The sequence below is a fragment of the Salvelinus sp. IW2-2015 genome, unplaced genomic scaffold, assembly GCF_002910315.2.
Source record: "Salvelinus sp. IW2-2015 unplaced genomic scaffold, ASM291031v2 Un_scaffold8300, whole genome shotgun sequence".
In the NCBI taxonomy this organism is placed as follows: Eukaryota; Metazoa; Chordata; class Actinopteri; order Salmoniformes; family Salmonidae; genus Salvelinus; species Salvelinus sp. IW2-2015.
The window spans coordinates 259-10,706 of record NW_019949560.1 but is presented as its reverse complement, the minus strand read 5'-3'; the positions used below and the strand labels follow the sequence as shown (position 1 = coordinate 10,706).

Sequence of the window (10,448 nt, the reverse complement as noted above, 5' to 3'; positions counted from 1 at the left end):
CCGCCCATCCTCTGGCCCAGGCCCTTCCTGGTGATGGGCTTGTAGGGGGCGTTGATGCGCCAGCGGGCGAAGGTGGTGCGAGGGTCCATCCTCCTGTTGATGGTCAGACGCATCATCTCCATGTGACCGAAATGGAGGTAGCCCCCGCCCAGCGCCTGAGGAGAGGAGGATTGATTAGATAAGGAGGTAGCCCCCGCCCAGCGCCTGAGGAGAGGAGGCTTGATTAGATAAGGAGGTAGCCCCGCCCAGCACCTGAGGAGAGGAGGATGATTAGATAAGGAGGTAGCCCCCGCCCAGCACCTGAGGAGAGGAGGATGATTGGATAAGAAGTGGAGGACAATGACAGGAGGAAGTTTGAAACAGTGAAGAAATAAAATAACTTTTATCAATCACAGAACAATTCTGGWACATTGATCAAAACTTCCCCCTRAAGGTCAATGTAACTRCATCCACAGACCCTGATGGGAGATTATTTTAACACATWACCCTCGTAGGCATGTAGACKGTGTTCTCTGTCTATTCCACACTCACTCACCACGATGCCGTACTGTCCCTTGGTGAAGGTGTTGGCTGTCTGGGCTGGTCCYTGRATGTCTCTTAGCTTCTTCATCTCCTTCCTCGCCTTCTTAAAGTTGGGCACCTTGTTCAGAAACTTCAGCTTGGGTCTTTCAGGTAGCACAACCTCTACAGGGGTCACAGAGAGGGGTCACAGAGAGGGGTCACAGAGAGGGGTCACAGAGAGGGGTCACAGAGAGGGGTCACAGAGAGGAGACAGGGTCACAGATAGGAGACAGGGGTCACAGACAGGGGTCACAGACAGGAGACAGGGGTCACAGACAGGGGTCACAGACAGGAGATAGGGGTCACAGACAGGGGTCACAGACAGGAGACAGGGGTCACAGACAGGAGACAGGGTAACGGTAAACATTGTATGGAGTCTGGGTGATCTTGACCTGTAGCCAGTGTGTGTGTGTGTGTGTGTGTGTGTGTGTGGGGTCAGAAATGCTTGACCTCCATGACAATCAACTTGTCGTCATTCTAGATGAGAGGGTTTAACACAATGCTTAATTCATTCTAGATAAGAGGGGTCAATACAATGCTTAATTCATTCTAGATAAGAGGGGTTTAACACAATGCTTCATTCATTCTAGATAAGATGGTTTAACACAATGCTTCATTCATTCTAGATAAGAGGGGTCAATACAATGCTTAATTCATTCTAGATAAGAGGGGGTTAACACAATGCTTCATTCATTCTAGATAAGAGGGGTTAACACAATGCTTCAGTCATTCAAGGAGGCCAGTTCAAATGATTGAATGCTGAAGGTGCATGGCAAAGTAAGATACTTACCGCTGTAGTCTGGAGGCACCTCGTATGTCTTCATCCCAGCAGACAGGACCTTCAGATGACTCTGCAGGACACCTAGACAACAACAAATCGTTGTTTTATATTGCTGCTAGCAGCTAAAGCCGTTAGCTAGCCAGCCCAGCTAACATAATAGTGGCTGCAGGCAGCCAGTCAACGTGTTCAAAGATTGCAAGAATACATCATGAAGATTCTTAAGATCATCTAGCTGGTTGGTTTGTTGGGCAACCATTCACAGCTAGCTAGTCTCCTTATTCATCTAGCTGGTTGGTTTGTTGGGCAACTATTCACAGCATGCTAGCTCCGTCTTTATCTAGCTGGTTGGTTTGTAGGGCAACCTATTCACAGCTAGCTAGCTCCATTCACTGCTGGTTGGTTTGTAGGGCAACCATTCACAGCTAGCTAGCTCCGTCTTATCTAGCTGGTTGGTTTGTAGGGCAACCATTCACAGCTAGCTAGCTCCGTCTTATCTAGTGGTTTGGTTTTTGTAGGGGCAACCATTCACGAGCTACTAGCTCCATCTAACGGGTTGGTTTGTAGGGCAACTATTCACAGCTAAGCTAGCTCCTTCTTATCTAGCTGGTTGGTTTGTAGGGCAAACATTCACAGCTACTAGCTCCTCTTACTAGCTGGTTGGTTTGTGGGCAACCATTCACAGCTACTAGCTCCGTCTTTAATCCTCAGCTGGTTGGTTTGTAGGGCAACCATTCACAGCTAGCTAGCTCCTTTATCTACTGGTTGTTTGTAGGGCAACCATTCACAGTAGCTAGCTCCCTTCATCTAGCTGGTTGGTTTGTAGGCAACCATTCACAGCTAGCTAGCTCCGTCTTTATCTAGCTGGTTGGTTTGTTGGGAACCATTCACAGCTGAACTAGCTCCGTTTATCTAGCTGGTTGGTTTGTAGGGCAACCATTCACAGCTAGCTAGCTCCCTTCATTCATAACTGGTTGGTTTGTAGGGCAACCATTCACAGCTGGCTAGGCTCCTTCATCTAAGGGTTGGTTTGTAGGGCAACCATTCACAGCTAGCTAGCTCCTTCATCTAGCTGGTTGGTTTTGTAGGGCAACTATTCACAGCTAGCTAGCTCCTCTCATCTAGCTGGTTGGTTTGTAGGGCAACTATTCACAGCTAGCTAGCTCCTTCTTCATCTAGCTGGTTGGTTTGTAGGGCAACCATTCACAGCTAGCTAGCTCCGTCTTTATCTTAGCTGGTTGGTTTGTAGGGCAACCATTCACAGCTAGCTAGTCCGTCTTTATCTAGCTGGTTGGTTGTAGGGCAACCCATCAAGCTAGCTAGCTCCATCTAGCTGGTTGGTTTTGTAGGGCAAACTATCACAGCTAGCTAGCTCGCTTTTCATCTAGCTGGTTGGTTTGTAGGGCAACCATTCACGCTAGCTAGCTCCTTCATCTAGCTGGTTTGGTAGGGCAACCATTCACAGCTAGCTAGCTCCTTCATCTAGCTGGTTGGTTTGTAGGGCAACCATTCACAGCTAGCTAGCTCCGTCTTATCTAGCTGGTTGGTTTGTGGGCAACCATTCACAGCTAACTAGCTCCGTCTTTATCTAGCTGGTTGGTTTTGTAGGGCAACCATTCACAGCTAGCTAGCTCCTTCATCTAACTGGTTGGTTTGTAGGGCAACCATCACAGCTAGCTAGCTCCTCATCTACGGGTTGGTTTTGTAGGCAACCATTCACGACTAGCTAGCTCCTTCATCTAGCTGGTTGGTTTTGTAGGGCAACCATTCACAGCTAGCTAGCTCCTTCATCTAAGGGTTGGTTTGTAGGGCAACATTCACAGCTAACTAGCTCCGTCTTATCTAGCTGGTTGGTTTGTAGGGCAACCATTCACAGCTAGCTGAGCTCCTTCATCTAACTGGTTGGTTTGTAGGGCAACCATTCACAGCTAGCTAGCTCCTTCATCTAACTGGTTGGTTTGTAGGGCACACCATTCACAGCTACTAGCTCCTCATCTAGCTGGTTGGTTTGTAGGGCAACCATTCACAGCTAGCTAGCTCTCCATCTAGCTGGTGGTTTGCAGGGCAACCATTCACAGCTAGTAGCTCCTCATCTAGCTGGTTGGTTTGTTGGGCAAACCATTCACAGCTAGCTAGCTCCTTCTTCATCTAGCTGGTTGGTTTGTATAGGGCAAACCATTCACAGCTAGCTAGCTCCTCATCTAGCTGGTTGTTTGTAGGGCAACCATTCACAGCTAGCTAGCTCCTTCATCTAACTGGTTGGTTTGTAGGGGCAACCATTCACAGCTAGCTAGCTCCCTCATCTAGCTGGTTGGTTTGTAGGGCAACCATTCACAGCTAGCTAGCTCCTTCATCTAACTGGTTGGTTTGTAGGAAACCATTCACAGCTAGCTAGCTCCTCCATCTAACGGGTTGGTTTGTAGGGCAACCATCACAGCTAGCTAGCTTCTTCTTCATCTAGCTGTGGTTGGTTTGTAGGGCAACCATTCACAGCTAGCTAGCTCCTTCATCTAACGGGTTTGGTTGTAGGCGAAACCATTCACAGCTAGCTAGCTCCTTCTTCATCTCGCTGGTTGGTTTGTAGGCAACCATTTCACAGCTACGCTAGCTCCTTCATCTAACGGGTTGGTTTGTAGGGCAACCATTCACAGCTAACTAGCTCCTTCTTATCTAGCTGGTTGGTTGTAGGGCAACCATTCAACAGCTAACTAGCTCCTTCTTTATCTAGCTGGTTGGTTTGTAGGGCAACCATTCCACAGCTAGCTAGCTCCTTCATCTAGCTGGTTGGTTTGTAGGCAACTATTCACAGCTAGCTAGCTCCATCATTAACTGGTTGGTTGTAGGGCAACATTCACAGTAGCTAGCTCCTTCAATCTAACGGTTGTGTTTTGGTAGGGCAAACCATTCACAGCTTAGCTAAGCTCCTTCATCTAACGGGTTGGTTTGTAGGGCAACCATTCACAGCTAGCTAGCTCCTCCGGTCTAAGCTGGGTTGGTATATAGGGCAAACCATTTTCACAGCTAGCTAGCTCCTTCATCTAGCTGGTTGGTTTGCAGGGCAACCATTCACAGCTAGCTAGCTCCTTCATCTAGCTGGTTGGTTTGTAGGGCAACTATTCACAGCTAGCTAGCTCCATCTAGCTGGTTGGTTTGTAGGGCTTTCAGCAGGACTGACTCTACTCAACCTAACAGAGAACCAGAGACATGACTGTTAATGTGATGACTCTCTTCTACCTAGTATAAGAACCAGAGACATGACTGTTAATGTGATGTACAAAATATTTGCAATCTACCTTTTCTGATGAACCGAGCCAGTTGGACTTCACACCTCTCTCTTTCTCTATGACATTGGTTAGTCGGATCGCGTGTAAATGAAGCCCTGTGGTCTCATCAAACACCATCACCACTTTCCACTCCAACACATCACTGCTATTGTCTCCTACCTTGGCCCTCTTTATGCTTTCTTTTACTAGACTCTCCATCGCTTTCTGTATGGTGATCTCTTCCTGTCTTTCCACTACAGCCCATTCAGATCCGTGACCCTCATCCTCCCGCTCCATATCACAACTGACACCAATATTGTTCGCAATCAAGCGCAGCTGTTTACATCCGCAATCTTTTCTCCATTTCGTCCACACTAGTTACTCGCGTCCATTTCCAACCCGAGCGCGTTGTCAAGTCTTCTCTCACACTTCAAAACACGGGTCAGTCTTGTCATGTTTTTGATGAGACAAAGAACATTGACCAGTTTGCGCCGTCACAAGTCTACCCCTCGTCCGGTAAACTGGCTACTGTGATAGAACCTTACCTTGGAGCCCCGTGGATCTACCAGTGTTGGCCAATCCGACAAGAGCGGATTTGAATAGAGAAAGCATAGCGTAAATTTAAGACTATTGACTATGTTAGAAATTTGATGTTATCGTCATCATCATTTCAAATAAACAACTATTATAAGTTACGTTAAATAGGTTCGTTCATAAAATTACGCGTTGCACAAGGTCACGCTGCTATGAAGCAGGACAGAATGACTAAGTACTTCCGGGTCACGGATTTTTGCAACCATTCCGAATAAAAGTTTCATAATTAGTGCGAAAATTATGGAAAATGTATATAATTATTAATATATTTTATACTAAGTTATCATACAAATAATAATTAAAAGTAGTTCTATAAGATATGTCATAATATGCATATATATAGTGTAACGACCCTCGGTTTATAAGCGCGGAAATCTGCTCGGCCGCAACGAGTTATGCTTTTGCGGCACAGTCCGATGAGCGCCGGACATCGGGATAGAAGAAAAAGTTTTTTTCGGGAGGGGTTCGAAGAACCTTGCTCCCCTTTTGCCGTTTCATTACAATATTATATATATGTCAAGCCTACATGATCAACAATGTTTTTTGTTTATGTACTTCTATCATTTATTGGACCTTATGATCTGTACATTGTGTACAGATAGTAGAATGGACCTGCCTGAGCAGCGACACTCCTCTGGGTGTAAACTCTGTGGATTTGGAAACTAGAGGTGTTCCTGAGTAGAATGACCCCACCTTTACTGCTGCACAACAAACAGGAAATTATGTACGATGAATAATGTATGTCCAACAGTAAAAAAAATAAAAATGACTGCATTTAAGCTGATTGGCCACTCTTAAGGCCACAGAACGAGCAGGGGATGCTCCATGGGTTGCTGATTGCCACCTTAAGGCCACAGAATGAGCAGTGATGCTCCTTGGTTGCTGATTGCGCACTCTTTAAGGCCACAGAATGAGCAGTGATGCTCCTTGGGTTGTGATGGCCACTCTTTAAGGCCACAGAATGAGCAGTGATGCTCCTTGGTTGCTGATTGCCACTCTTTAAGGGCCACAGAAGAAGCAGTGATGCTCCTTGGTTGCTGATTGCCACTCTTTAAGGGCCACAGAATGAGCAGTGATGCTCCTTGGGTTGCTGATTGGCCACTCTTTAAGGGCCACAGAATGAGCAGTGATGCTCCTTTGGTTGTACACTCTGTGGATTTGTAAACTAGAGGTGCCCCTGAGTAGAACTAGGAACCATATTACTGCGACACAACGAACAGGAAATGGTGTACTAGTGCGTCCAATATGAAAAACGTACTGAACATCGTGCAATATGAAATGGGCTAATTAACGATGGGATTTTAACCAGTTAAATGTAACTAAATGTCATYGAAAATGTAATCTACATAATAATTATTTATCATAAGAGGACCATACACAATAACTGGTAATGCTCCATACTCCAAGAAAGGTTAAAATCTCACCTTTATGGTAAAAAATAGTAATACATTGCTGAGGTGTAGTCACTTTCTGAGGTACACAAACTCCAGAGCGTGATCACACAGTCATCCGGAACAGCTGATGCTCTCATGCATGCTTCAGTGTTGCTTGCCTCGAAGCGAGCTTTGAGTAATTTAGCTCGTCAGGTCACTGGGCAGCTGGCACTACATTCCTGTTAGTGAGCATTTCTCTTTTGCCAAGATAATCCGTCCACCTGACAGGTGTGGTATATCAATAAGCTGATTAAACAGCATGATCATTACACAGGTGCACCTTGTGCTGGGGACAATAAAAGGCCACTCTAAAATGTGCACTTTTGTCACACAACACAATGCCACAGATGTCTGTAGTTTTGAGGGAGTGTGCAATTGGCATACTGACTGCAGGAATGTTCACCAGAGCTGTTGCCAGATAATTTAATGTTMATTTCTCTACCACAGCAGAGAAAAACGTAGTTTTAGAGAATTTGGCAGTACGTCCAACCGGCCTCACAACCGCAGACCACGTGTAACCAAACCAGTCCAGGRCCTCCACATCCAGCTTATTAACCTGCGGGATCATCTGAGACCAGCCACCTGGACAGCTGATGGAACTGAAGAGTATTTATGTCTGTAATAAAGCCCTGTTGTGGGGATAAATCTCATTCTGATCGACTGGTCCTGGCTCCCAAGTGGGTGGGCCAATGCCCTCCCAGGCCCACTCTTGCCTGTGCCCCTGCCCAGTCATGTGAAATCCATAGATTAGGGCCTAATGAATTTATTTCAACTGAATGATTTCCTCATATGAACTGTAACTCAGTAAAAATCAGTGAAATTGCGTTTATATTTTTATTCAGTGTATATTATCCTTGTCCTCGTTCAGCCACGACTCTGAGAAAAACAGGACATGACAGTTTTCCAGGTCCCGTTGATAGGATAGTCTCGAAGGGAGATCGTCCAGTTTATTCTCCAGTGATTACACGTTGGCCAATAGAAGGGAGATCCTCCAGTATATTCTCCAGTGATTACACGTTGGCCAATAGAAGGGAGATCCTCCAGTTTGTTCTCTAGTGATTACACGTTGGCCAATAGAATGGAGATTCTCCAGTTAATTCTCCAGTGATTACACTGTAAAATTATATATAACTCATATACTTCATAATACATTCATGGTGGAACAATTGCCAATGTGTGGATAAAGCTGATAGTCCTGAAATGGCCATATCATATTGCTCAGCAATAAAGAGTGTGAATTAAATGTACAATAAAATGTAATATTTTAAATAAAAGCATCTCTGTGTGGTTGAAGCTTGTTATCTCGAAGTTAAACATAACTTTTTATTTTTTTAAACTTATTATGTCACGCGGCATTTCCATGCCATTGCGCGCACTATGGCATGCACCTTGACCTATAGATGGGGGTTGAGTCGTCACGTCGTCGCTATGACATGCACCTTGACCTATAGATGGGGGTTGAGTCGTCACGTCGTCGCTATGACATGCACCTTGACCTATAGATGGAGGTTGAGACGTCACGTCGTCGCTTTTCGTTTGTAGCTTCCACCTGTCRAAGCGTCATCGGAGCGGTCATTACTAATATTCAGTCGAGAGTAAAGTAACGTTTAAGTGCCTTTTCTCATTGGCTTCTTTGGGTTATTGGATACAACTGATCGCCAGAACGCATACGGCGCCTAATTTAGGCTAAGGAGTGCCAACGCATCACTTTAGCCAGGTATGTTTTGGTGAGGAGGGACGCTATTAGCCAGTAGCCATGGTGATAAATGAACCGACAAAATCCAATGCAAAAATAAATCCTAGTTTAAATAAATTGTCTTGTAAACCGTTTGACCTTTTATTGGTTAGGATATACAGTGTGGTTCCAAATTATTGACACCTTTGGTTAGGATATACAGTGGGGTCCCAAATTATTGACACCTTTGGTTAGGATATATAGTGTGGTTCCAAATTATTGACACCCTTGGTTAGGATATACAGTGTGGTTCACAAATTATTGACACCCTTGGTTAGGATATACAGTGTGGTTCCATCACAAATTAATTGACCCCTTGGTTAGGATATACAGTGGGGTCCAAATTAGTGACACCCTTGGTTAGGATATTACAGTGGGTTCCAAATTAATTGACACCCTTGGTTAGGATATACAGTGTGGTTCCAAATTATTGACACCCTTGGTTAGGATATACAGTGTGGTTCCAAATTATTGACACCCTTGGTTAGGATATATACAGTGTGGTTCACAAATTATTGACACCCTTTGGTTAGGATATACAGTGTGGTCCAAATTTTGACACCCTTGTTAGGATATACAGTGGGTGTCCAAATTTTGACACCTTTGGTTAGGATATACAGTGGGGTCCAATTATTGACCCTTGTTAGGATAACAGTGTGGTCACAAATTTTGACACCTGGTTAGGATATACAGTGTGGTTCCAATTATTGACACCCTTGATAAAAGAGAGAAGAAAAAAGGACTGTATGAAATGTGTTTAATGAACTGCCCTCTGCAATTCAAACAAAGGTTTTCAATGGGTTTTTTAAGTCCGGAGACTGAGATGGCCATTGCATATGTTGATTGTTGGTGGCCATGAAACCATTTCTTTGGTGGATTTGATGTGTGCTTGGGGTATTGTTTACTGGAACATCCACTCGGGGACCAAGTCTCTACTACCTGACGAGGCACCAGGTTTTTGGGCTAAATATCCTGATACTTGGTAGAGTTCATGATGCCGTTGATGTTAACAAAGGACCCAGGACCAGCGGAAGGCTCCGAGCCCCAGGACCAGCGGAAAGAGCGTCCGGAAGCCAGGACCACAGCCGGAAGGATCAGAGCCCAGGACCAGCGGAAGACCACCCGAGCCCAGGACCAGCGGAAGCACCGGAGCCCCAGGACCAGCGGAAGCGATCGACCCAGGACCAGCGAAGCGTCAGGAGCCCCAGGACCAGCGGAAGCGTCCGGAAGCCCCAGGACCAGCGGAAGGATCGGAGCCCCAGGACCAGCGGAAGCGTCCGGAGCCCCAGGACCAGCGGAAGCCGTCCGGAGCCCAGGACCAGCGGAAGCGTCCGGACCCCAGGACCAGCGGAAGCGTCCGAGCCCCAGGACCAGCGGAAGCGTCCGAGAGCCCCAGGACCAGCGGAAGCGTCGAGCCCCAGGACCAGCGGAAGCTCCGGAGCCCCAGGACCAGCGGGAAGCATCCGGAGCCCAGGACCAGCGGAAGCCCGGAGCCCCAGGACCAGCGGAAGGATCAGAGCCCCAGGACCAGCGGAAGGATCAGAGCCCCAGGACCAGCGGAAGATCAGAGCCCCAGACCAGCGAAGATCAGAGCCCCAGGACCAGCGGAAGCGTCCGGAGCCCCAGGACCAGCGGAAGCTCCGGAAGCCCCAGGACCAGCGGAAGCGCCGGAGCCCCAGGACCAGCGGAAGCTCCGGAGCCCCAGGACCAGCGGAAGCTTCCGGAGCCCAGACCAGCGGGAAGCTTATCGGAGCCCAGGCCAGCGGAAGCTTCCGAGCCCAGGACCAGCGGAAGCTTCCGGGAGCCCCAGGACCAGCGGAAGCTTCGACGCCCCAGGACCAGCGGAAGCATCCGGAGCCCCAGACCAGCGTGAAAGACAGAAGCGAAGGATTCGAGCCCCAAGGACCAGCGGAAGCTACGGAGCCCCAAGGACCGAATCAGACCTCAGGCCCGCAAGCCGAACGCAACCTATGCGGAACGGGCCCAGACCAGCGAAGCATTCCGAGCCCAGGACCAGCGGAAGCATCCGGACGCCCAGGACCAGCCGGCAAGCTTCCGGAGCCCGACGCGGAACCAGCCGGACC

At 47.4% G+C, this 10,448-nt stretch overlaps 2 protein-coding genes across 2 annotated transcripts; one reads left to right on the top strand and one right to left on the bottom strand.

Annotated features, from left to right (window-relative positions):
• Positions 1-5: 5 nt before the first annotated feature.
• Positions 6-5,373, bottom strand: mrpl16 (mitochondrial ribosomal protein L16; the record flags this gene model as incomplete). Its single annotated transcript, XM_024145445.2, has 4 exons — positions 5,148-5,373; positions 1,352-1,423; positions 536-684; positions 6-155 (listed from the first exon to the last, which is right to left on the bottom strand). Coding segments are annotated over exons 1-4 (438 nt in total), but the record flags the coding sequence as incomplete, so codon positions are not given.
• A 3,985-nt stretch (positions 5,374-9,358) lies between these two features.
• LOC139027205 (skin secretory protein xP2-like) lies at positions 9,359-10,237 on the top strand. The gene has a single exon (XM_070442353.1). The coding sequence runs from the start codon at positions 9,359-9,361 to the stop codon at positions 10,235-10,237; it is 879 nt and encodes a 292-aa protein (XP_070298454.1).
• Positions 10,238-10,448: the final 211 nt, after the last annotated feature.